This window comes from Nipponia nippon, unplaced genomic scaffold (genome assembly GCF_047370975.1).
Source record: "Nipponia nippon isolate SJK-2023a ecotype South Korea unplaced genomic scaffold, ASM4737097v1 scaffold_1, whole genome shotgun sequence".
In the NCBI taxonomy this organism is placed as follows: domain Eukaryota; kingdom Metazoa; phylum Chordata; class Aves; order Pelecaniformes; family Threskiornithidae; genus Nipponia; species Nipponia nippon.
In genome coordinates, this window is record NW_028262290.1 from 143,709,748 (window position 1) to 143,737,172 (window position 27,425).

Below are 27,425 nucleotides of genomic sequence, written 5' to 3' on the forward strand. Positions count from 1 at the left end.
CCCAGTAGCTATCTTCTAATACTCCCTTTTGCATTCAAACAACCCCTACATGATCTTGTTCATGCACCGATTGAAACAAATCTACTTGAAGTGTATATAGTGTTCTCCATCTACAAGTGTTTGTTTATCTGGCCACAATGCTCTCTATGCTTCACCTGTGTACTATCCTCTGTAGTAATCACCCTTCAGTTTCCTCATTTCCATGTTGTAAAGTGGATAGGTCTTTGGTACCTTGCTTTGTATGGTTTTCTTCATTTTGTTTTCAAAATGGGTGTTTCTTCAAATGTTAAGGCTACTGGGACCACCACAACCTTGGCAAGTGCATCTGCTTGACTATTCCAATACTGCTGCTTCTGTATTTTTCGTTTTGGTGTGCTTTTACATGACCTGCATATTTTTTTCCTCTCTGCTTTGTTTAAACTATGTTCAGGGTTTCCTTTCCGTGATTGATAGGCTACCAAATTTCCATTCTGTGTTTGTAGGTCATCTTTTTTCCACGTTGGTAGCCAAATAGTTAAAGCTTGATATATCCGGTCTGAAACTATGTACAAAGCCAGATCATTTCCGTCAGGTTCCTCTTTTAACATTGTTAGCAGAGTTTGTAGCTCTGCTGCTTGTGCAGAGTAAAGGCAGGCAGCTGTTTTATTTTTCACAGGGGTTGCAGCATATCTAATTGTGGAATTTCCATCCTTTTGATAAAAACTGGACCCACCTGTGAACCACACTGAATCCTGTGGCACGAAGTCAGCAACGGAGCTTTTATCTGGTGAGAGACACATAAACAGGTAAAGGGCACTTATGTTCTGTTCCAGTGGTTAAAAGCCATATAGAGCTGCTGATAAAATCTTGTCATCTTGTACAGAAAGCTCTTAGTTTATAAAAGCCAATGTCCATCCATCTAAACTAAGTTTGATACATATCTAGTTTGTACTTTTCCACTGATTTTGTACTTTAGTGGAGTACATGTGATCTGTACTACTGCAAAACAGCCTCTAGTGATGTATTCCCAAAGCTCATTGCCTATGCCAACGCTAAACCTGTTTTTTAATATGGGATAGAGTTCTTTCCCACTGATCTTAAGACTCTCAAAGCAAAGGCTGTAACTCGCATCTTATTTCTGTGTTCTTGAAATAGCACAGTCCCAAGGTCTAGGTCGGTAGTGGCCAGCTGAACATGAAACAGCTTATAAGAATCTGGGCGTCTGATGACCAGGGTATGAACTAGTGCAGTTTTGCTTCGTTCTGTTCTTTCCATTCTTGTTTATGAGATTTCTTTACTAATTTGATTAGTGGTTTACTGATTTCTGCAAATGTAAGGATATTCTCAGAAGAATGTAAGCAATTCCAAAAGTGAATCTAGTACAATTATTACTGTGGGGGCATGGACTGTCATGTCAGTTCTGCCCTTTGGTGACCCCAGCATCACCCTCCCTTCCTGACCTAAAACTATTTCTGAATATTTCACTTCAGATTGTACCAACTGAGTTTTGTCATGATTAGCTTTAAAGCCTGTGTTTTGAGTAATGCTGATTACTTCTTGGGTATATTCCTGGACTTTCAATTCAGTTTTTCCGTATACCAACACATCATCCATGTATGATATGACGTAACACATTTTGATGGTAATTTCATCCACATTTGATACATTTGATCTGAAAGTCTTGAGGTACATGGATAAAACAATGTTGCTTTCCCTCATAAGTAAATGCTTGTTTGTGCCAGCTTTGCTCTGCTAGTGGAATTGCAAGGAAAGCATTGGCTAAACCAATAACAAAAGATCAGTGAGATATTCCGCTTAGTACTACAAGAATTTCAGGCATCTTTCCACCACAAACAACCTGAGAGGTTGCTACCTTATTTAAGTGTTAAAAATCCACTTTTAGGCTTTTTTCTTTGCTTTTAACCCTGGACAAAATGGGATGTTAAAATTATAGGTCTCTGTACTAGGACCTCGCTTTCCAGTAAACTTGTTGATGGTGGATTGGAGTCCTTCCTCTGCTTCTTGTGGGTCTTGATATTGTTTTTTGGGAAGGACCATCTGGACCTTCAGTTAATACACAACTTCTATTTTTCCACATTTTTAACTTAGACACACACAAAACTTGAGGAAATTCTGTTACCCAAATATCCACTGTTTTTACTTCCTCCGGATTCTTAATAACAAAGCATCAATGACTTGCAGGAATCACTCCACCCTCACCTCCCACTGGTCAGCCCCAATTCCACAAACATCCGTAGCAAAATCTGCAGCTAATTCATTTTGTTTCAGCAAGGCTGTGCCAGTAATTCCCTGCTGTTTATAAGAGGGATCCTCCCATTCCTATACTCAGAAGGAACTCCTGAACTTGGCAGCTATTTAACTGCAGGCAGAGATCTTAATACATGTTCTTGAACGTTTTTTCATGCATATAATACAAGTCTCATAATTTTTCCACTTTCTTGAGTTCCAGCTGGAACAAATATTCATTGAAGATTGTTTATTGACACTATGGTATCAATTAACATCATGGCACTAGTGGTAGTTAATGTTCTTACCCTGACCACCCAGTACTAATATTGTTGTTGGCCATTTGCATTGGTTATATTGTAATTTTACCACTAGACCAAGGACAGGTAGACAGCAGAGTGTCCTTAGTCTTTCTTATTGAGAGGAAGAGATGATGCCTGAGGGCTTCACTGAGAGGGACCTGTTCTGTAGTTTTCATTCCTCCTCATCATCTTTTTTTGTTAGCTTGACAAAACAAGCCTGCAAGGAATTTATGGATTCTATCCTATTTTCTCATACCTTTGCCTCTTTTTCTCAAATTTTACCATGTTGCTTTCCTGCAGTCCCATTGGTGTTCCCTAAAGGAAGTGTTTATCATGTTCTCCAAGGGTCTTTTGCGGTTACTGTTACCACCTCTGTTTACACAGAGTTAAACCTGCACTGAGGACTGTTTTCCCTTTTCTGTTCCTTTTGATCTTTATTTTTAAATGGAGGCTGTGGGTCCTTTATGACCATATTTCCAAAAATTACAGTATGTGCAGACGTTTTGTCAGATCCACAGGACTGAGATTTCCTTGCATTCTTTCTTACCTTCATTACCTTGCCTATTTGTTGAAACTGAATTTGCAGCTCCTCCCATTGAATTTCTGCTTGAATCACAGGTCCCAGAATTACTCTTGCTGACTTTAACCCTTGTACCACTGCTACTTTAAAGGCACTCAAACAGATACTTCCCCAGATGCCAATCCCAACAATTTTTCCAAGATTCATATGAATTTACATTCTCATAGCGTTCTTCTAGGTGGAATAACCTGCTAGCCAAATCTCCTTTCAATGCTCAGATAACTGTTCTGAGACATCTACCTACTAAATTTCTTACAGGAAATTCTTCCTGCAAGGTAGATGATAATCGTACTCCACCCTGAGGAAGTGTTTTTAAAGGCTGTGCAATCTTTACTAGTTAAGGAAAGCTAATCCTTAAGGCCTGAAAGCCCCATTTTACAAGTTTCTGAATTCAGTGGCTTCAAGGTTTAAGTAATTACTTTTGCTTGCCCTGCAGTCAGGTCAGTTGCTATTGTTATGATCTCCCAAGTTTTAGGAGCAATGCAACCAAGCACGCATAGCCAGCACTGTGAGTTCTGTTTTTACTACTGTTTTGGTTGTAACTGCATAACTGGATCATAAAAGCCTATTTTGTTCTCACATTAACATGAAATTTCAGTATAGTTGCAGACGGAGTTTCCCATATATCCCTGCTTTATTCTGGGTAGAGAAATGTTAGCATATTCATTATGTATAGTTGACAGTTGTGTCCTGGGTGACTGCTAATGAAGTAAAAGGGCTCTCTGAATGTGCAGAAATCCATCTGTACAGTCTAGCTTTCAGGATCTGTCTTCAAGTTAGTAAATGGTTCACTGCAAAAACTATAAGGTGAACCTAGCAATCAGAAACTGAGAACCTACTCTTAAACACCGTTAGACTAGTATTATATACCCAGATCAAGAGAGAGACAAAGGTTTGGCTGTTTTTGTTATCATCTAGATCAAAGTTGATGCACAACAGAGGGTTTTGGTAACATTTGCCATTCTCTCTACTCATATTTTGCTGGTATACAGGATATATATTCGTATTTCTTTTTTCTGTTTTCACCCCTCTCTTCCATATATTCACATAAATATATGTGAAGAAGAAATGGGATTTTCGTAGGTGAACAATGTTTTTATTGCTTTCCTCTACTTCCTATTGTGCTTTAACACTAATGTAAGAGTCATGTGATATGGCATGACAATCAAGTCCTTATCTGTATCCATGTGATCCATTGGGAGGAGATCAGTTTACTCAGTTTACCATTATCAGAATAAGCCACTACTATTAATATTATGCTAGCACAAAGGATGTATGGATCAGTACCATAGTGGGGGCACATAAAAAGAAACAGGATAACAACTTCTACCCATTCTTGGGATTAAAATGTTTATGGGGAACACCTTACTATGAAATCTTAGAGTAAGTATTATTCTGCCTGCCTGTCTTCACCCTCTTGCAAACCAGAGGAAATCGTCAGTGCGGGTGCCAGATTTCACTGGAACAAGATGAACTCTGTAACAAATTAAGTGTGATCACCCAGTCTAACCCCCAATATATGCAAAGACCATACATGCACTCATGATACAATAGACTTCTCTTCATTTTTAGGCCTTACAGAAGCATGTACATATATTTCCCCTGAGAGACCTACCACTCTTAAATAGTTCAATCTACTTGAAATATGAATATAGGTGGAAATGAATTAGGAAAGTAGGTGGTAATTCTGTCCTGTGAAGTGACCCACCACACCAGTATTCTGAAAGAGTATTTGTCACAGATATATTTGAGACAAGATGAAGTACTACATTTCAAATAATTTTTGTTCTTGTAAACATGTAATTTCACATACACATTAGATTTGGACTATCCAATTGGTGTGTGAGAAATTCTTCCTGGTCCAGTCACATACAGTAATAGGCATCTTTGTTAGTGTGTTGCCGAGATGTTCTGTAAATAACCTAGGCAGATATGTTCTCCTCCCTTATGTACACCATACCATGGAATCAGTTTTGGTTATAGGACTTGGCCTTGTTCTGGTCCCACCTGCTTATAACTGCCAACTCAATGGACCTCTTCATGAACTGATTGCCAGCCATGTGTGATCACTGCAGAAATCAGATATCTTCTTTAGGATGTGGGATAACCTAGCAATATATCTGTCCCCAGACACCATGGAAAATGCTATAATGTCTTCTGCAAATGGTCCATGACATGGAATTACTACCAGATCATTTCGTCTAGTGATTAGGTAAAAGGCCTTGTTTGCATGCCACCAAGTCCCACAGATAGTCACCAGAGGTAGTTTAAAACAGATCCATTTTCTAAATTCAGTTCTGCCTCATAGTATTGACTATACAAGGAACCCCAGAGGATGCTCCTATCAAGGAATCCCTGTAGTATTTAATAAGCATACCTTGCCCACAGGGGGAACCTGTGGATCCTTAGGCTGTGGGCTTTAGGATCTCTAATTTCTACTGAAACAGCATTCCTAGTGTGCCAGGTGCAGACACTGAATACAAGGGCTATAGGCCTTTTCTTACAGTAGCGGGTATCTCAGTTTGACTAAGTGCTCAAATGAGCTGATAAGGGTTGATTCCTTGAACATTGTTCCATACTAACAAAATGACTTGCTCTCAGTGAATGGTGGCATGGAAAACAGGGCTGCTCTGAACAGGTTATTCAGTGAGGATGAGCTGTTAATCATTCATTATTTGTTGCTGACTATAAAAAGAAATCAAGGAATTACATTTAGTGTCATGACCCTCACGCGGGGTCACGTGTCATTGTGTGCAAGCAGCATGTAAACTGGGCAGAGGTAGTGACTCAGGGCTGAGTCAGAAAGGAGGAAGCCTAGAGTGCAAAGGGGGAGGAAACTGGAATATGAGCAGAGATCACTGTGTTCCTTCAATTATCTCTGATGGTGCTGGAACACTGTCCTAAGCCTCGTGCTTCAAGGGTCCCTGTGAACATCAACTTTTTGTGGAGCCTCCCCCCCAGTCCTTCTGGTTCTGACCTACAGCCTTCATCTCCCATTCTCTCTGGGAAGTAGACAAGAAATCATGTTGTGATTTCACAGTCCACGCAGGGAAGGGGAGGAAGCATTGGGGAAGACCCCTGAGGCTTGCTGATTAGTTAAATACTTTGTATTGGTTCTTTCTGCTGTTTATTGGGCTAGAAGGTCTCTGTTTACTAATATTACTCCAGAAGTTTGGCCATGCTTAGCACTTCTTAAATTTCATTGATCATGTTGGTTTTTAATATGGTGTGCCACTTTTATACAAAGTTTATGCTTAGAAATGAGTAAGAAATAAATAAGAAAAAAGATGAAATTTGGATTTGCAAGGCAGAAGTCTAATAAATTCAAGTTTCAGTGGGAAATGTATGGGAAAAGGTTGTTTTGCCCTTGATATGGATAATATTTGGCAGCAGAGCAATAAACCTTGTTGGAATCAGAATACATTTTAATGATCATATGATATGGCAGCTTGTCAGAACGGGTGTGTTTGACTGAAAAGAAAAAACAGAGAAAAATGGTATTTTTAATAGGTGAGAAACTAGTTTTAGTTTAGAATACTGGTATAAGTTTAAGTAAAATAATAATATTATTGTAATATAGATATTAACAAAATTATATCAAGCACTATAATACTGTGCCCCATGGTGGCTGCTTAATAAATATATGAAGTAGTTGCTGTGAAGATAAGACAGTTAAGAAATGTTTTTTAGGAGTTTTTCTAGGACTGGCACTCATTTAGGTTTTTACATAGAGTTGTCAATGAGATAGAATGTTTTACTGATATTGTGGTTTAAACCCGGTGGGCAACTAAGCACCATGTAGCCGCTCGCTTACTCCCCCTGGGTGGGATGGGGGAGAGAATCAGAAGGGTAAAAGTGAGAAAACTCATAGGTTGAGATAGAGACAGTTTAATAGGTAAAGCAAAAGCCGTGCACACAAGCCAAGTAAAACAAGGAATTCATTCCCTACTTCCCATCGGCAGGCAGGTGTTCAGCCATCCCCAGGAAAGCAGGGCTCCATCATGCGCAACGGTCACCTGGGAAGACAAACGCCATCACTCTGAATGTCACCTCCCTTCTTTCTTCTTCGCCCAGCTTTATATGCTGAGCATGACGTCATACGGTATGGAATATCCCTTTGGTCAGTTGGGGTCAGCTGTCCCAGCTGTGTCCCCTCCCGACTTCTTGTGCACCCCCAGCCTCCTCGCTGGCGGGGTGGGGTGAGAAGCAGAAAAGGCCTTGACTCTTGTGTAAGCACTGCTCAGCAATAATGAAAATATCCTTGTATTATCAACACTGTTTTCAGCACAAATCCAAACCATAGCCCCATACTAGCTACTATGAAGAAAAATTAACACTATCCCAGCCAAAACCAGCACAACAGACTTAGGGAGACAACTTTTCTATCCTTTAAAAAGCATGAAATGTATAGAATAAAGCAGATCAGCTATCAAAAGCAGACATCTCAATGCTATGCAGCTGTGTGGCCAATGATGAGGGAACTTGAATTGTGCTTGTGGAACTATGAAGGGTGATAAGGGAACTAGTGACTTGGGAGCCTGGGGCTTGTAAAAGAGTTGATCAGTTTGTTAGTGTGAGAGTAGATTTATCGTAATTCTTGCAGACTAGAGGCCAGAATAAGTTATGAGTCTTGGGCATTTCTTGTCTCTGTGAAGAAAACTTTTTTCTTTATCATATATAAACCACACTCCATATTTTTTTTTCTAAAATAAATCAAACAAGTTATTCTAACAGAGGGAAAATTCCTTTACTCCTAAGAAACACTAGCTATTGTATATTTATCAGTAGCTGATTAACACTTTGTAAAACATATCGTATACCCAGGAACTGGAAGCAGAAAATGGAAATGATACCTGGTAAGCAACCAGTCCACAGGGAGACTAACAGTTGTAGTGAGTAAGCTTAGATAAATGTTTCTTGCTTGGGATCAGTGTAAATGTAAATGCTTCTTCCTGATCTCTTTTTCCATCCTCTCTGCCACCAGCTTTGGCTGTTGACGGCCCCTGGACTAAAGATGGCTTAGAACTGCAAGCCAACCAGGAGCTTGTACCTGGAATTGTTGGGAAAGATAAGGAGCTCTGATTAGCCATCGGATAGGACTTTAGGAAATGAATTTGTGGAAATTAAGATTAATGAACCCTTATGGAATGAGGGAAATCGGGAGTTAAGAGAAGATACAGATAAATTAAGGAGACAGTAGAGCATCTATTCTGGGTCAATAGAATGACTACAGGTAATTGCCTTTTCAGTAACTCTATCCATAATGTAGCTGCCCACAACATACAGAAATCTGATGTTCTAATCACTGAAGTCCTGCATGGTGAGAGAGTTAATTCCTCCAGTCTCTGGAAGAAATAGTTCTCATAAAGTGATCGTGTGCAGGCACATCTTGATATCGTAACTGGAATCTTCCTGGTGGATCTACCTGGATTGTTGTCAGGGATGTGCTGGTGTTGTGGCATGTAAAGCAGACAGAGCTGTGGCATGTGGCAGTATGTTTCTGGAAGCAGAAGTAGTTGGTAAAAGGAAGCATTACCCCTAGCATCTGTGAGTATGGCTATTTAAAAGGTTTGGAGCTTGTGAACAAGTGTGTATCTGCACTGAGTAAAATTGCCTGTAGAACCACATTTACCTTACAGTATACAATCATTTGTTTTACAGTAAACATCAAAAAGGATCAAAGCCATTTGACTCTGGTCAAAGACTAACATGCAGAACATGGTCATAGTGCCATAATCAATCTCTTACCTGATGAAGTGATTATTTTTAGTCATTTCATTACAGTAACAAAATTCAATATAGAAGATTAAGTAAAATAAGTAAGTATACTTCCATACTGCTACAGCACAAACAAGTCAAATTAGTTAGGCAAATATTTTTAATTTCTATATTTTTGAAATAAACCCCAGTTTGGGGCTACTTTCCTCAAAAAAAAAAGCTGTGAAACAGTTTGAGTCCAGAGGATGGCAATGTCAAGGATCAATAGCACAACCTCTACCCAGAAGAGTTACAGGAACTGTTTTGGTTTTTTTGTTTTTTTTTTCATCTAGAGAGGACAGACAACATTTGTGACAGCAGCATTAAAATTTCAAAAGTACTGCAAAGTGGAATGGAAGAAGTTGTTCTTCATATTTGCTGTGGATAACAAAGGGGTAACAGGTCTAACCTATCTCAAGGGCAATTCAGGTTAGACATCAGAAGAACCTTCTAACAGTTCAGATAGTGTAAAAGTCTCCATCTTTGTTTTTGGAAACTACCAATGGAGTGACAGAACTCAAACATCTGTCATGCATGACAGATTGTGATGGGTTGACCCTGGTTGGATGCCAGGTGCCCACCAAAGCCGCTCTATGGCTCCCCCTCCTCAGCTGGACAGGGGACAGAAAATGTAACAAAAGGCTCATTGGTCAAGATAAGGGCAGGGAGAGATCATTCATCCATTACTGTCACAGGCAAAACAGATTCAACTTGGGGAAATTAGTTTAATTTATTACCAATCAAATCAGAGTAAGGTAATGAGAAAATAAAAACTAAATCTTAAAACACCTTCCCGCCACCCCTCCCTTCTTCCTGGGCTCAACCTTGCTCCGGATTTTCTGTACCTCCTCCCCTTCCGCCCAGTGATGCAGGGGGACGAGGAATGGGGGTTGCGGTCAGTTCATCACACGTTGTCTCTGCCGCTCCTTCCTCCTCAGAAGGAGGACTCCTCACACTCTTCCCTTGCTCCAGTGTCGGATCCCTCCCACGGGAGACAGTTCTCCGTGAACTTCTCCAACATGAGTCCTTTCCGTGGGCTGCGGTTCCCCACGAACTGCTCCAGCATGGGTCCCCCACGGGGTCACAAGTCCTGCCAGCAAACTTGCTCCAGTGTGGGTTCCTCTCTCCATGGGGCTACAGGTCCTGCCAGGAGCCTGCTCCAGCACGGGCTTCCTGTGGGGTCACAGCCTCCTTTGGGCATCCACCTGCTCTGGCGCAGGGTCCTCCATGGGCTGCAGGTGCATATCTGCTCCACCATTAACCTCCATGGGCTGCAGGGGGACAGCCTGCCTCACCATGGTCTTCACCAGGGGCTGCAGGGGAATCTCTGCTCTGGCCCTTGGAGCACCTCCTCCCCCTCCTTCTTCACTGACCCTGGTGTCTGCAGAGTTGTTCCTCTCACATATTCTAACTACTCTCTTCGACTGCAGTTGCACAGGTTTCCCCCCCCTCCCCCTTCTTAAATATGTTATCCCAGAGGCACTACCTCTGTCACTGATGGGCTCAGCCTTGGCCAGCGGCGGGTCTGTCTTGGAGACAGCTGGTGTTGGCTCTGTTGGACATAGGGGAAGCTTCTAGCAGCTTCTCACAGAAGCCACCTCTGTAGCCCCCACTGCTACCAAAATCTTGCCACACAAACCCAATACACAGATGGAATAGTTGATCTGATCTGGAGGAAGGAGGATGGACGGGATGACATTCTGAGGTCTCTTCCAGTCCTCATTTTTGTGATTTCCCGTGTAATCTAGACATTTCACAAATTGTGTGGAATACAAGTATTTATAAAATACAGTTTTAAATAGTATTGTAGAAGGGAATAAGTCAATATGAATAGCTTTGATTTCTGTATAGGATATAATATTAATACTGTTATATATTTCATATGTAATGACTTGAGTTTGTAAACTCCTTCCCCTCTTCCTCAGGAGTTCAGCTGTCTGTGAGCCAAGATGCAGCTGTGTAACCCTCTCTCAGACCTGTGAGGAAATTGCTAAATTCTGAGCAAGAACTGCAAAAAAGTTGATAGAGTGGACTTCTGCAAGTTACGAGAGGTAAAATTGCAGGCAGAGGTAAGACTCTTGAGATGGAGCTAGGGAGTAGTTCAAGGATTCAAGAGGAAAAACATCATCATGAAAAGGAATAAAATCTTAAGGGAAAAGCAGGAATTTGGAAGACGTCAGTTCAGTCACACTGAGGATCCATTCCAGGGGAAGTGGAAATCAGCCCTACTGCAGCTCACTGAGAACTTCCTGGCGAGCAATGACTTTTTCTGTTTCTTATTCAGGGCACTGAGCATACTAACACTCAGTTTAGTATTTCGTTAATTCGAGTTATGTTTTGTGTGTAGTAACTAATCAGTAACTGCTGAATACTTTTAAGTTGTGTATATTCAGCTTACAAAGGCTCTTTGTGCGTGGCAAAAGGTGTCCAATCAAAGTGATTCAGTGAGGGAAGGATAACCATTCATTCAAGTTCCTTGATTACTTGTACTGTTACAATGTTACCAGGCATATCATTGGCTAGAAAAATTATCAGGAAAAAAAACTGGATGTCTGTAATAATACATGCTTTATTCAGCTTCAATAGGGAAAAATGTTTTCCACCTGCACAAAAAGTAATTTTTATTGTTTTTCCATCATTTTTCATCTAGCATATTAAAGACAGTAAACTGTGAAATAAAGTCCTGAGCACTTTTAAATCCCTAATGTTCTATACTACATTTCTTTGAATGAATCTATCTTGTTTTTCCAGATTCAAAAGGCACCTGTTTTTCTAGATATGCTGAGGGTGAAAACATGTGCTCATATTCTAGAAAGATGGAACTTTTTAATCTTGTTTTAAATAGTTTAAGAAATCTTACTAAATCTAAGACTAATGTAAATGCCACTTCAATTAAATACATTTTTCTTTTATAACTGTAATAAGAATCTCATTTTAGATGCAACTATACTGTAAGCAATGATTATGAAAAATATTATCTCCTCACATATTAACGCATCATTGAGTCATATTTAATAACTTCAGTGATAAAGAAACACCAAGAAAGTTGTTTTCCATATATAGGAAATGTCTTTGAAAGTGAGCTGTAGATTTGTCTGGATTTTCTGTTGTTAGTTAAGTATAAGCCAAAAAAAATTGAAGCTTTCAGAAATGAGACTGAGTTTGTAAAGCTAAAGAGTGACACATTACTAATAGGAAACTAGTGACATTACTTTAGTTTGTGGCAGTCCCCCTTGCTAGAATAAACAATTAACTCCAAATCAGATCACCAGACAATAAAAGTGGAGCTTCATAACATCATTAAAACATTCTTTTTGTAGTAGACTTTCTTTTTAAACACAAATAGAAGCTTGATGCTTACAATAACTTCATTTGTCCTCATGCTTAATCCAGGACAAATAAGATGTCTAGCAATTCCTATAGGCAATAACTTGTGGCTGAGCATACAGCATAGTTCAAGGAACACAAAATTGTCATTTTCTGACTGTATGATAATTGTCTTCATACAGGACAATTCTCATTGATAGAATGGTGGCCAAGTTGGCAAAATTCCTGTACAAAGTAGTATTCTTTTCCAGCACTGATAAACAGGAAAGAGGCTGCTAAAATGGAACAGGAGTTCCCCGAGTATCATAAATCAGAGCTTGTTCACATTTGTTCTAACCTATGCTAGGGCTGAATGTCATTGAAGAATCATTACAGGATTCCTGGGACCCTCTCCACCATTTTGCCTACCTGGAGCTTCTTTGAAAATCCAGCTCCCCATCTTTAAAGGAAATAAAAGAAAAAAATAGTTTGTCCTTTTCTCTGGTTATAATATATAAAGGCTTTGAAGCATTTGCTTCAGTTTCTTGTCATTTGCTGTTTTTATTGATAAGCATTAAAAAATGGTTAGTTTTTCTTGATATTGTTCAGAAAATTTTGAAGGTATCATGCCATCATTTCACAATGTTTTGACACTGATGTCAAAGTTAAAGTTTCTGTGTCAGTTGTTTATTCCAATATCATGTGTCAGTTGGTCATCCCCTTTGCTGGCCTGCATCAGATAAAAAAAATCCATGGAACCAATGTGTGCTTTGTGGGATGAGACTCTCTCAACACGAATTCTTTTCTGGAAGCATAGCTAGTTGAAACTTCACCAAAAAACATGAGCGCCCTGTTTTTCATATGCCTTTTTCTGCCATTCCAGAAGCTGATTTATGATCAATTTGTTCATAAAATATTAAGACATTTTGACATATAGGAGAGGGTTGGATAAATGAATTTACATAAATAAATGCATAGAAATAGTCTGGAATAATTACTAGTGAGCTACCATACCGAATGATCTGTGTTACCTAACTTACTGCAGTCCAAAAATTATGTTATAATCATGCAAAATACAACTTAAACACTTTTGTGTGAGTTATACTGACAAGACTGGTGAATGGTCAGTAAGAGCAATGACTTAGAGAGGGATTTAAGGTTTGTCGTAGTTTATTGTTACAGCACAATCTCTCATTGCAGTAGAGTGCCCAACAGAGATGATTCAAACCATGCATTTATATCAAGTAGGAGAAAGGAATTAATTATGCCTCAGTCTACAGCATTACAATCTCTCCAGAATATTTCAAGGGACCTAATGGTCATCTTTCAAAAATGCAAGAAGTTCTTATGCTCAAAATTCTAAAAAAGATGTGTGAATATAATCCAGGCGCCATAAAACTATGTCAGGCAAAAGGAAATTGGCTACTACCTTAATAAAGAGAGGGCTGAGTAAACCTTATGAATATTTGTAAGTAGTTTCACATTGAAAAGATATCTGACAATGAAGATCCTCAGAGAAGTTGTAATATCCAAGAGGTATTGTTCTGTCCTGAACTAAACAATTTCCATGAAGGGAAATGGAGCATAGAAGCAGCTAACCAATAGGTGCAATGAACTTGTGAGCAATTGCAATTATTTTAAGTAAAAATAGATGTTTTCCTTATGTATAGGCTTTAATTTAGACAAGGTCAACTTTCCTAATCCTATGAGTTACTTTCCAGAATTTTCAACTGGCTAAAATATCTTAAGACATTTACCACATATCTCAATAAAGGTAGTTCTTTGAGCTGCAGTTGTCCTTATCTTCATAGAGTCCCACTGCTCTGCTGTGGGATAGGGCTGAGATGGATGTGTAGCACAGTTTTGGAGAATCCAGGTGTATGAACCTTATCAGCCATTTTTTACTTGCTTGTACAACAAGGGATTTGAATTGTCCAACAGTTCCCATATCAGCAGATCCCTGCTCCTTCTGATCATAGGATAACAAACTGGTTTGGGAATGAATTTTGGATAGTTTATGAGCCTTAAATAGCTCAAAGGTCATAGTTTGGTCATCTCTGTTTAAATCCATCTTCTGTGGGAAATTTTGTGACTAATAAGTAGAAGGAGAAAAAAAAAGGTTTTGAGTGAACTGAACACTCTGCTTTCAAGATGTTCAGAACATCTTTACTTTGCATTAAGTCGATGTCTGTTTGACACAGACAATGTCTATACAAGATTTCATGCGTCAGGCCTTCAGCCTGCAGAATTAAAAAGAAATCTCCCTTGATGACATCAAAGATCCAAGGGAAGACAGAAAGTATTTTTCAAACACTGGTTTTACGAATCCTGCTTATATATTTAGGGCAAAACTGGTTGCCAGACTTTGTATGAGAAAGTATTTCTCCTTGGATTAGATTGACTGGCACCTATGTTTTTTCTGGGTCTTTTCATAAATCTTGGGTTGTGAATCAGCTACTATGTTCACCTACATGTTTTTTATGTACTCACGTGAAGGTAAAGTGTGGTGATGATACCTCAGATTCTTCTGTTGTTGGTTTATGACACAAATTTCATCTCTTCAGACCAAAATTATATAGTCTAACTCAAATTATCAATTTTAACATGGAAATAGCTGAATGATTTATAGCAAACTCTGAGATACAAGAGAATAGAAGAAAGATTTAGTGAACTTTTTCTGGCCTCAAATTCTGTGCAACTGTGAAGCTATGTCACTGAAAAGTCAAAGTACAGAAGCTATAGAGAAATAACAGAATTTTATAGCTTACTAAGTAGATGTAAAATACTGTACTTTCCCAATTTTCCCACTTTTTTAATATCATTTTAGTTGGTTCAGCTCCTAGTGTGATAAAACTGGCTGTAAAACAGTCTTTCATTTTCTTTGCACTATTGTACACAGGCAATAGAAACTCTGGTACAAATTGCTATTCTGATTTATTTCTGTTTCACTTTCTTATGATTGTACTGCAACAGCATTGAGACATTGCAATGAGAGACAGATCTTGTAGTTTTGTCCATTTTCCCTTTAAGCTGAAACAGTTGTGAAAGACCTGCATATACTGTTTCATCTGTTTAAATTAGACTTTTCTCTAGAGTGTCTCATTCAACTCTTATTCAGTTTCCACTGAAATAATTGGACCAGTCCATTAGGACCAGTCCATTAGGATCAAGTCCAGCAAAGCAGTTAGGCACACAAGTTAAAACCCAGAAGTATTCCCATTAACTACTGTGGATAGAAGTCTATACAAGTATCTCAGGATGACTTTTCATAAACAGATGATACTTCTATTTACTAATCCTTTATATTTTGCTTGACTGACAATGGTAAACTACCCTTTCTAAAGTAATCCTCACTCTGATAAGACTTTTTGTTTTCCAAAACATTGTAAAAATACTCAGTTTTATAAAAATTTTGAGATTACAGGCATGCATGACTAAAGGAACAAAAATTATCTCTTCTGGTTAATTATCAGATTAAGTAAGTTTTGTTTGAGTAAAGCGATAGGAGACCCACAGAGAAATTCATATAAATCTACTTGTCTTCTAGGACAAGGATTTTTATTTAACTTTTCATAAATTTTACTTCAGTAAAAGTGCTGAACATATCTACTTTACTAAATGCATTGAAATAAGTTAAGAAGTGTAATTAATTTCTTTTAAATGTTTTAAATATTTATTATTATTTTCATTGAAGTAATGCCTACAGATATTGATAAAAACAATACATTCCACAATAAGATAAATGTTCCATTTAAAACAGTTTAGAATCTGAACATATACTCAAAAATCAGAAGGATACTAATCGAGCAGATTTTTGCTGACCATAGCTATTTCCAAACCGTTTCTAAACTGAGTCTGAAAGTCATCTTGCTGTTCTGCAGTTACTCAAAGCAGAAATTACATGTACTATAGTAAAGTCCTATTTTCTTTCAGGCTAGATGGGTCATGTTTTTCTGGATTAGACTTAGAAGAAGGGAAAAGAAGCAAGAGAGTAAAACACTCCTTTTGTGTTATTTGGTTTCGTTGTCGCTGTCCTTTCAAGAATGGATTCATCCTTAAGTGTAACAGTTACTTGGAGCATTTAGCACCATCGCCAATAAGGTAAAGAGGAATTCCTGGGAGTTTTAAGGGGCATAATTAAACCAACAGTGGATAAGGGGGACTTTTCCTTGTGGAAGAATAGACTATTCAGGCTTGTTTTCCTGGGTGACAATGAAATAAGCATGCATTTAAAGAGTTTGTTTGCTAAATATTCCCTTTAGGAAAAGGGAGGCAGAGTCCAAAGTGCATACACTTTACTCTCCAAAGTAGGCGAGGCAACGGGAGTGGGAAAAAAACAAGAGGAAGCTGTTCATCATCTCTGCTTTACATAAGAAGAGCAAAGTCCAATCACGCTGAATGTCCTTAACCATACTAATCTGGCTGATTTTTTAATAATCTTTCAGAGGACTGGACGCAAACCAAGAACAACCTTCACAGTATGTCAATAATTTTCTTTTTTAAATCAGAGATATTTTATAAAATTCACTGACACCTAAATTGGGAAAATTCCAAATAACTGCATATTCTTTTAAATAAATATCTACTTTCTCATTTATTTTGTATATCTGTGCTGAATTGCAGAAAATATAATGCTTATATCATTCAAATGAAATTAAATGAAGGACAGTTCTCAAACAGATACAAATACAGAATGTAGATGTTTGTAAGAAAACTCCAAATATCTGGACTTGTTTCAACATGTTTATACTTGCCCATTAAGAGGATTCACTTGCAATGTATGACATTAATAACTTTATCGATTTTAATAAGTATATATATTTTTCTTTCAAACAAATGGTCATTGAGATTACTGTCCTTGGCTTAAAGGTTGTATATTATTTTACAGGGAACTATCTTAAATAAATTTAAAATGCATTCTGAAGATGAAAAGAAGCAGAAGCGTACTGCAGATGGAAATAGTCATGAGATCACTGCATCCAGTCAGGGTATTGAATCTGAAGACAAACAGTAAGTATTCTTAAACATTGTAAACAAGTTCTGTATTACAGCTTACAAGATTACATTATCTTATTTTATATTTTATTTTATTTTTTTTTAAATTTCATTTTTTATTTTATTTTACTTTATTTTATCAGGAAAGCCTAATAACAGAAAGTTTTGTATCAGCTTGAGAGTAGCATTGATTGACACATTCATTTGGTGCAGAAGGACCTTTTATCTTTTAAGGATTAAGTGTCCAAAGTATTGACTACAGTTTATTGAGAAACATTTCTAAAATATGACAGAAATGATGTTGGAATGGACATCTTGGATACAGTTATGTCATCAGCTAAAAATTATGTTAAAATTTTTAGTATGGCAGGGAATCAATATTTTACATACTTTGAACATTTTATTTATTCCCATCCCCCATGTGCAAAAAGTTGATTTTATAATTTATCATCCTCTTTCCCATTTTGAAAGCTATATACCGCTTCAGTTCACAACTTCTCTGATCAGACAGTGAAACCACCAGCCCTTGCTGGTGTTGTTTCACCCTTGAGAGGGGTGAACTGGGAAGATCTTAAATTTACAGTAGTCAGGAGCTGATGCTACTTATATACCTGGAGGTTTAAATAGAAACATCTCAGGAATGCTCAATAAATTGTATTCATTTTACACACAATTGTTTCTGTAAAATGATTTCATAATTATATTTTAATTGAACTTCATTAATATATTACATTATTTCTGTGACATGTCACTTTTTAAATGCACTAAAACTATCATACCTTTTAAGAAAGGAAAAGAAGAAGAACAAGAAAGCAGAAAAGGCTAGGATGGTTAGCCCACTTACACTGGTAAGATTTATTATCTCTCTATATGTGTACGTATATATACACACACGCACATTTCATAGTGTAAACAGAAAATGGTTAAAATTATGTTAGAGCACTGCATATATGGTCTTGTCTCTACCAGATACTTTGATACTGCATAATATTCGATACAGTATATACTGATATGGATTCTTAGGAGTTGCCCTTTACTGCTGACTCAGGTGACTGAATGAACTCCATGGCACTGATGAAACTTTAAATTAAATATTGTGTACTAAAAAGTACTTTAAATTCCAGAATTTTTTTATTCTCTATATATTTTTAAAAAGACAATCTGTTATTATTTAATCAAAGTAAATCCTAGGTCCTGTTTTAGTAATACTGAAATGTTTTATATTTTGTAGGTTTAGTGTGCATGATGCACAGCAATGATATGGCAAACAACAGAAATAAAACTATAGCCCACGATGCTGGCCAATGCCCAATTTCTCTGCTTTGCTATACCAGCTTGCACTTTTACAGTTACATCATACCACTATAATTTACAACAGTAAACTTCTTAGTATTTTACAGTACAGAATAAAGCCAATGATTTTGTAACAGATGAGCTCAAACTTTTTTAAGTTCAACGACAAGAGGTATTTAGGATTTCAGTACATTTTGATGTCTATTGTACATTAGGAACAGTTTTTCTGACTGCATAAAAATGAATTTACGGTAAAAATAATTGTTGCCTTAATTATGACCATGCCATTAAAATTTCTTATAATTTGAACTTTAAATGGCAAACTTACAAAGGGTGAATTTCTTATGCCTTTTCACATGGCCTTTCTTACCCAGGTGCAGATATTGATGCATTAAAATAGTACACTTCTCTGGTTTTGAGAGTTTATAGTATAAAAGTGCTTATATTAGGAGGATTTATTCCTGTACATTTAAATTGTTTTGTAAACTTAGTTTCTAATCAGGTAAAGTTGTAGTTTTGTGACACTAAGTGTACAATTGATAGCTTTTTCTTTACTTTCTTGACTTTATAGACATAACATTGTGTTAGCATTCAAATACCACAGTTAGAATTAATTTCTCTTCTCACTCACAGTTTCGATACTCCAATTGGTCAGATAAATTACTAATGATACTAGGCACTCTCCTGGCCATAGCCCATGGAAGCAGTCTCCCTATTACGATGGTAATTTTTGGTGCCATGACTGATAGCTTTGTTGCTTCTGGAGACTCAGGTTTTCCAGGTAAGAATATATCTGCTATGAAGAGAACAATGGCTCATATTTGGAAAAGAGCCAGGGAGATTCAAGCATCTTGACAGGAGATATTGATGTCAGAAACCCCAACTTGCTACTATACTACGATGCAAATTAGTAACTTTTGTGTTTGCTGTAATAGAGATACATTATGGAATTTTTTTTGCTCCTTAGTTTCTGCATTAGTAGGTTTTATTTTTAATTTTTTCAAATTATCCACTACAGTGCACTTTCAACAAATCATGTTTAACTGTGGCTGTGATAAATAGAAAGAGGCTGGTTTTCCATCTCCTAAGCATGAGCTCCTGTTGATTCCCTTTCACCAAATCTGACAATTATGGTTCACAAGGTGAATCAGATCAGTAAGTAGATCCAACAGAAAATTTGCTACCAAAAATAAAAGTACTGATTTTCTTTTGGATCAATTTGTTGAATAGCCTCATTTGCTGAATCAGAAGTATGAAGTCAAACACAAAGGAGGGCAGGCATGCACTGCTGGATACAAGAGGGAGGAGTGATACTGTCATTTTGGTATCAACTCACAATTAGACTGGATTACGTTGTCCTCTGAACTCACACATTAGATGTTAAACTTGTGAACAGGCTTGTTGCCTGAAATATTATCTAATAAAAATTCATTAAACATTTTAATAAAAGTCTATGGTGATGCAGAAAAAAGTAAAGGATGTGACTATTTTCTGTCCTGCATCCATTTTTGCTCTTGTTATGATTCTATAAGACAGAAACACGGGCATATTGCCTTTATCAGAACAAGTAATTTGTGGCTTACTCTTTCCCAAGTATAATAAATTGATCAGATTTTTATGGTGCAATGCAAAATGCTGAAGCTGAAGTTTTCTCAAAACATTTGTCACTAAGTTCTCGTGTGGGGCAGTAAAATTTTAGGGCCAACACCAACGTTATAGCCAATGTTTTCATAATGGGTTAAGCTATCTACAGTTACTGATTTGATGTCAATGTCTAGGCCTGTATTTTTAATGGGTTTTGGCATTATACAAATGCCCTATGTTTTCAAAAAAGGAAAAACCAAACTGTGCATTTAATGAATGCTCAGGAGGACCTTTTAATCTCAAATTGTACTGATGTAGTTTTGTAGTCAGTGGAGTTATGACTAACCTTATATTAGTATAATCATTGTTTTTGAATAGGTAGAAGCCTGAAATCATCACACTCTTCCTTTCATTAAAATTAACTTGATTCAAAAGGAGATGTAGCAACTCAAAACTTGCTGAACAGGATGCAGGAAAACAAATTTGTTAAAACTTGCTCTATTAAATGTATTTACTCTTTTCTTCCTTTCTAAGAAAACATTTCTGCAGTGAATTCCTCTTTAGATTTTCTTGGCAAGCTGGAAGAAGATATGACAAGGTAATTAGAAATTGAGATCTCTTCTTTTTTTAATGTAGGCACACATTTCTAGTCAAGTCATTCTTCTCCCACAGATGTGTTGCATACTTTAAACAACATAAAAACAATGGTTGACTGAATAATGTATGTAACTAAAGATTTGCACGAGATTATTGGAGGCATTGGGAGGATTCTTGAACATCCCCAGCCGTTTCCAACAACTTCCCTGTGATCTCTTGCTCTTACCCATCCCACCTCCTTTTCAGGGGTGCTCTGTGTCCCTATGCCACCTGCATTTCCTTCCTTCTTCCTTATCTTCCTCTGAATTTATAAAGAGTAATTGTTATGCTAAAAAATTATATTGATTATCATTCATTGATTCATTGAGCTATGGTGATTCACTGATAAAAAGCAGAATTAAAATTGCCAGATAGTACCTACTTTGCTGCCAAAGCAGCAAGTTCAAGTAAACTATCTGGACTACAGAAAATAGAGTTAGATTATATGCAACCTTAAATCTAGCGTTCAAGAGCTGGCAATAGCAGATGACAATCGTCAGGAGGTGCTTCTGCTACAAAGCTTCATAAAGAAAAGGTCAAGTAGGGAGAAATATCAGCTGCCAAAAGATGTGTTTTGTCAAGGGACTTTATCAACCAATGTCCATAGACTTGATTTATGCAAGATGTCTAAAGGTCATGTGCAATTTCTTGTACCACTTCACCTTTTCTTCAAGTTGAAGTCTGTTCCTCATTAGGTATTGAAAAACATCTGACATCTCAGGACTGCTAATGTGGTCTTCAAGGCAATTGTCTTTTCTGAAGAGAAGGAGGAGATAAAGCATTTGCTCTAGTAACTCTTGCTGTTTTGTATTGAAGTGCATTATCACTTCTGGTAACAGTGGACTGTAAACTTACAGATCATTTAGACTAAGTAGTTAAGTTTCTAATTTAAAAAAATCTATTTACACCAAAAAAAAAGTTCTTTACCCTAAAATAAATGAGCAAGTGCTAGTTAGGAAAAAGGCTGTTACTTAGAAATGCAGAACTCGTATGTAATGAGAATGAACTGGCAGGGAACTGGCAATTATGTTTTATAAGAGTATGGACACACAGAGTTTCTTGCTCCAGCAACATTTCTGTCAGTCTCTGACATGAATGCAAGTAATGCATACATACCTTCAGTGGAATATCCTTGCGCCCAGTGATTTGAAAGCAAATTTGAAGGCAAAATTGCAGAACAAAATAATTTGTGCATGGGTGAAGCTACCCTAACTGTTCTATGTTTAGTAAATACCTGACACTTAGTTGCACAACATTTTAAAAGTCTGTCTTATGTTTATTCTAAGGGAACTTTAAAAATAGTTGTGCTTACTACATATGCAGTTATAGAATTCCTTTTCTGAAACTCACTAAGCTCTTAGTCTCCAGCATGTATTTTGACAAGTCCAATAGTTTTATGAAGTGTCGTATAAGCAGCAGTTCCTGTTAAAATGTAAAATTAGATAATTTTGAGTGTTCCATTATTCTTGCAAATGTAAAAAATACTCAGTTTATTTTCTCTACAGCAGTTAATTATTCTCTATATTTCTACCTGTTTAATTATCTCTTTCTAGTAAGTGGTCTTATGGTCGGATTGCCTTTAACACTGTATCACTTGCTGTTATTAATTTCTCTTAATTTTAAAGATGTTTGTGTTTGTGTTTTCATTTCCACTTTGAAATGAAAGTAATGACACAGCTTTAAAATCAACATATTTTCTTTTTTTTTATACTCAAGCATATCTAACCTGTATTTTAATGGCAGGATGTACTAGAATTACACAAGGTATTACTGCCTCTTATAGCCTAAGAGTAGTGTGCAAATCAATGTGTCGTTTGTAAGTCTTTTAGACCAACAACCAATCAGAACTATTTTTGATTAATGGTTTGGAGTTCTTTTAATCTCTGAACTCATATCACATCATCTCAACTAAAAATAATAGGAATCTTCCCATTGTCCTCAGTGAGCTATTGTCTAGGAGTCACTACTGCTTAAAGAACAAAGAAGACAGGAAAACAGACAAACTGACACAAAGGAAGTGTCAATGTGAATGTCAATCTACATCAACATCTAGATGTTGAGAACTGCCTGTTCTCATGACCCTGAGATATGGTCTATTTGAGTGAGATCTTTTATTAACATCGGGCATGACACCTTGTCTTTTAGACAGTAACTCTGAAATACAAATATGAATAAAAAGCAGCACAAGTTTCTCTTTAAAAACAAATTGTTGAATGAGGAATGTATTACTTACTAGTAGCACAGGAATTGGTTCTCTTTTCTAAAGTTTCTAGATAGAGCCTTGAGTTAGTATGTTCACTGGTTTGAAGAAGCAGCTGTTTGTACCTACCCCTTTTTTCTCTAAGAACCCCTGCCAGCAGGTCCAGTAATAATAAAAACTGTTAACAAGGACAAAGTTCTCACACAGGTGTGTTCAGGTACTGAACTATACACGTGAACTTGGTTGTGTTTGTTACTCAAACAACAGTTTGCTTAAAACCCAACTGTTTCTCAAAAGAAAAAGAACCATTATTTTACAATGCAGTGAACATTTACTCTCTGTTAAGTTTCAGCAGTGAATTTACAGAATCTATTTCATCAGCATGCAATCTGGAAAAGATATCAGTCCCTTTTGATACAATTTGTCATGAAACAAAGTCCAAGCATAAAACAATAATTTGAAGTGAGGTAACATCATAAAGTAATTGTCTAAAGTAATTACTGCTGAATTTTGAAGCAGTGTTCTTGGTTTTAGTTTGGTAGTTTCTGTGTAGAGTTTTAATGGAGCTGAAGATGATCAAAGTCAATATTCAACAAACCAGCATTCATTTAGGCATTAACTCATTTTTATTAGACAGTTTAGATAAAGTTCATTTCATAATCAGTATAGTTCCAAAGTCTCTGACTAAACTGTATGGTATCTTAGCCACAAAAAAGACTGGATTAAAATGTGAAAAGTTTCATTTATAAAGCCATTCTCTCCTTTTTTAGCAGAGCATTTGCACACAGATTCCTGCAATTTGCTCCTACCAAGTTTCATGCTACAGTTCTAATGAATCAGTATGCATAACTTATTACTTGTGAGTGAAAGTCCTAAGAGTTTTAAAGCTTTTGCTAATTATTTACTTTTATATAGATGCAGTAGTCTTACAATTGCATGTAATATACACCATGAATATTTAACCATTGGTTTTGGTCATGTTTTACAAACAGGGAATCAGTTCAGTTACATTTTTCTGGTTTAGTTCTGGTTTAAATTCACCTGTAACTGAGTCTGATGTCAATTTGGAATCAAATAAAATCTGATTTGATTCTGTTTGAACAGTTTAAAACTGTGGCTCAAATTCAGTTCAAGTTTGAGAAATATAGTGGTTCACACACTCCTGGGTTTTGATTTGATACCCTGCTCATAGCACAGAGCTGAATTAATTTAAAAGTAAATTATTAGTTATGAATAAAATAGAAAGCAAAAGAATTTTTGATCTAACGGCATTTTCTTGCAATACATGTATATATAGTAATGCTGTGTTCTCAAATCGGGAAATATTTAAAACATCCATGCATATATATATATTTATATAGACAGGCATGTTGTATGATGTAAAGGTGTGTGTGAATATAGGTATATATGATTAGGTCTGTCTATATGTGTTAAACAAAAATGTTACGGAGTTTTGGGAAATGACACATTTAAGTGAAAAGGGTATTGTATCTAAAATATAGTTCTAAAATAATCTTATGAGAAAATATATACTATATTGACAAAAAGAAAAAGTAGTTCCTGTCTAACAATAGCTTTGTTTCATTTATTGCATATCTGAAAACTGATTTTAAATACTACTCATAGAAAACTTGGCAAGTTTTACAGGGAAGTGTAAACTCTAATATGAACATATAAACTCTAATTCAGGTCTGAAACAGAAGAAGCAGCAAGCTAAATACAGACTAGCAAGGTAATTAAAAATAATTTCAGAGAATCTTGCCTTTTTTTTTTCTTTCAGATATGCATACTACTATTCTGCAATAGCAGCTGGTGTTCTTCTTGCTGCTTATATCCAAACTTCATTTTGGACCCTAGCAGCAGGCCGGCAAATAAAAAAAATTAGAGAAAATTTTTTCCATGCAATTATGAGACAGGAAATTGGATGGTTTGATGTAAATGATGTGGGAGAACTTAACACTCGTCTTCTAGAGTAAGTATACTGTACCTTTCCCAATGTTATTTTATCTTATTAAGCATGTATGAGTTACAATTTTTTTAATTTTTATTTTTAAATGGAATTATTTCATTGTGAAATGAAATTTCACTGTGAAATTAAATTGAATTATTTCATTGTCAAATGAAGTTTTTAAGTTTTCTCATGGAGAGTCTCAGAGACCGAACTTCTAATACCTCTGATACTGGACTGTCACAAGGATATCAGAAAAGCATTTTGATAAGTTCCCTTGAACTCTGAGGATGACTAAAGCCCAGCCTATGAGATTACCCCCACAAAGAGAAAATATAGTTCATTTCTGTGCACACTGAGGACTGAATAAGGTGCCGACTGACCCCAGTAGTGTGAATGGCTTTAACTTCATGACAAGCTATTCCTTTCCCTTTGCCTACATGAAAGGCTTTATCTTTCCTTTCCAGATAACCCACAGTTTCCAAATGGATCAAAAATTTGGAATTAAGAAAATGAGAGTAACTTTGCACTGTAGGCAGAATTTCAACCTTTTCAGACAAAAACAGGTTTATAGCATTACATTTTCACAAGAAATGTGGAATTTTCCTTGACCACACTATATAGTGCTTTATCTTGAAGCAAACTGTTGTTTGGAAGTAATTGAATAATAAAGATTTTCCTCTACACAGATGCCCATGTAACAAAACTGAAAAGCTTTCTTGTGCTTTCTACATTTTCCTTCCTGCCTGGATGTAATTTGTTTTTCAGTGATGTCTCCAAGATTAATGAAGGAATAGGTGACAAAATTGGATTGCTTGTTCAATCAATAACAACATTTGTAACAGGATTTATTGTTGGTCTCATAAGAGGATGGAAATTAACCCTTGTCATACTAGCTGTCAGTCCTGTCCTGGGACTTTCAGCAGCAATCTGGGCAAAGGTAGGTTAACATACATTCAGTATCAGGTTTTATATTAATGAGAGATAATGAAATAAATTTACATGTCTGTAATTCTTACTGTCAGAATATATTGCTTAGAACAATTATAGCTTTAGACAGCATCAATGTACATAAGCTCTTAGATGAACTGTATATAAGTACCCTCATGTAGTTTGAAGAATATAATTCCTGTAGATTGGACAGACTTGTTTGATTTGAAGCTATTTCTGCCAATATAGCATATTTTTATATAGAAAAAGAAGTAAGATATATGAGTAGAATCCACATCTATAACGGTTAAACTTCATCCACATGAGTACTTGGTCTGTTGAAAGGAATAATTACACCTCCTGAAAAATAAGTGAATAAATTAGACCAAGCCTTGGTCTCGGACACAGAGTTTCTTTTCAGAGTTATTAACAGCTTTGGTAAAAAATTTTAGACAAACTTAGGGGAGAAAAGTACTAAATTACCATGGGATTGGAGTGGCTTACATTTGTAGTTTGGAAGCCTTCAGATTTTTATAATATTTTATTTTCCTTATATTTCAAAGATCATATAAGCCTTCTCTGTCTTGAGTGAGTATATTGTGGAAAAAAATAGGCGTAGAGAAGCATGTGCTGTATATGTCTACTGGCTAAGGGTCTTCATGGACTGTGGCCAATTAATGTAAGGTATAGAGACCCCTGGCTAAGGTAGCCAGAGATGAGAATGAGCCAAGGAGATCTGCCTGGGGAGAACCACATCAGCTCAGTATTTGTCATCTAATGTCCTGCACTAGGTGAAAGTAGAGTGGAAAATCCAGCCCTTAGTCATTGAGAATGGGTAATGTTGAATTAGTTGATTGAATTCACAATGTACTTAAGGATTTTGATATTGAACATTCTGCACTCATACATAATATAATCAAAAGGCTTCATATTGGAAGAAAGTAACTGTGATAAAAGCCATTATGAAGTGCTTGAGCTCATTCTGTTTTTCTTAAGTTAAAATATTTAATCCTGTATTAGGTTCTCTCTGCTTTCACTGACAAAGAGCAAGCTGCATATGCAAAAGCAGGTGCTGTTGCAGAGGAAGTTCTGGCAGCAGTCCGTACTGTAATAGCTTTTGGAGGACAGGAAAAAGAAATTAAAAGGTAAGAGCAATGTTTGCTTTCAGCAGCTGATTTTAAAGTACTCGCTTCAGATGGTTTGAAATTTTCTTACATCTTTGCTGTTGAAAGTCTGTCAAAACAAGTAAGTCTTGTGCTTCCTGCATTTTTAGGTAATGGGAAATTGTTACAGGCTATTATAAGTTTCACTACATGTTGAAAGACAATTAGTTATTTTTCTAGAAAATGACAAAATAAGATATGTTGTCTCTACTCTATAAAGTGTACAAACTACTTTAAACATCACACAGTGAGAGCTTTAGACAAAAAAAAAAGTTGTGCCATGAGAAGAGATGATAGTATCCTTGATAATCTGATTACTCAGTAGTTGTTGTGAAGGTACTAATAAACAATATCTCTATTTCTACTATACTGTAAAACATCATTCTTGTGATATATTTTAACCTTTTATCTTAAGCTAACAATTATAATCTCAAAACCTGTCATGAATGGTTCATGATCAAAGTTCACTGACCTGCAGGTTATTTAAGGAACTTGAATGCCAGTC

General features: G+C 36.5%; 1 protein-coding gene across 5 annotated transcripts in view; it reads left to right on the plus strand.

The window, feature by feature from the left end:
• Window positions 1-642: 642 nt before the first annotated feature.
• Window positions 643-27,425, plus strand: part of LOC104022900 (ATP-dependent translocase ABCB1) — a 60,572-nt gene continuing 33,789 nt past the window's right edge. Inside the window, exons 1-11 of one of the 5 annotated variants that reach the window (XM_087775665.1) lie at window positions 643-766; window positions 10,791-10,934; window positions 16,105-16,272; window positions 16,434-16,649; window positions 17,060-17,181; window positions 17,954-18,014; window positions 19,093-19,240; window positions 20,578-20,641; window positions 24,660-24,851; window positions 25,596-25,767; window positions 26,778-26,902. In XM_087775665.1, the coding sequence (XP_087631791.1) occupies window positions 17,084-17,181; window positions 17,954-18,014; window positions 19,093-19,240; window positions 20,578-20,641; window positions 24,660-24,851; window positions 25,596-25,767; window positions 26,778-26,902 (860 nt within the window). In that variant the 5' untranslated portion in view covers window positions 643-766; window positions 10,791-10,934; window positions 16,105-16,272; window positions 16,434-16,649; window positions 17,060-17,083. Of the gene's footprint in view, window positions 786-10,790; window positions 10,935-16,104; window positions 16,273-16,433; window positions 16,650-17,059; window positions 17,182-17,953; window positions 18,015-19,092; window positions 19,241-20,577; window positions 20,642-24,659; window positions 24,852-25,595; window positions 25,768-26,777; window positions 26,903-27,425 lie in introns of all 5 variants that reach the window. The other 4 variants (XM_087775657.1, XM_087775680.1, XM_087775662.1 and 1 more) reach the window with 4 other exon arrangements.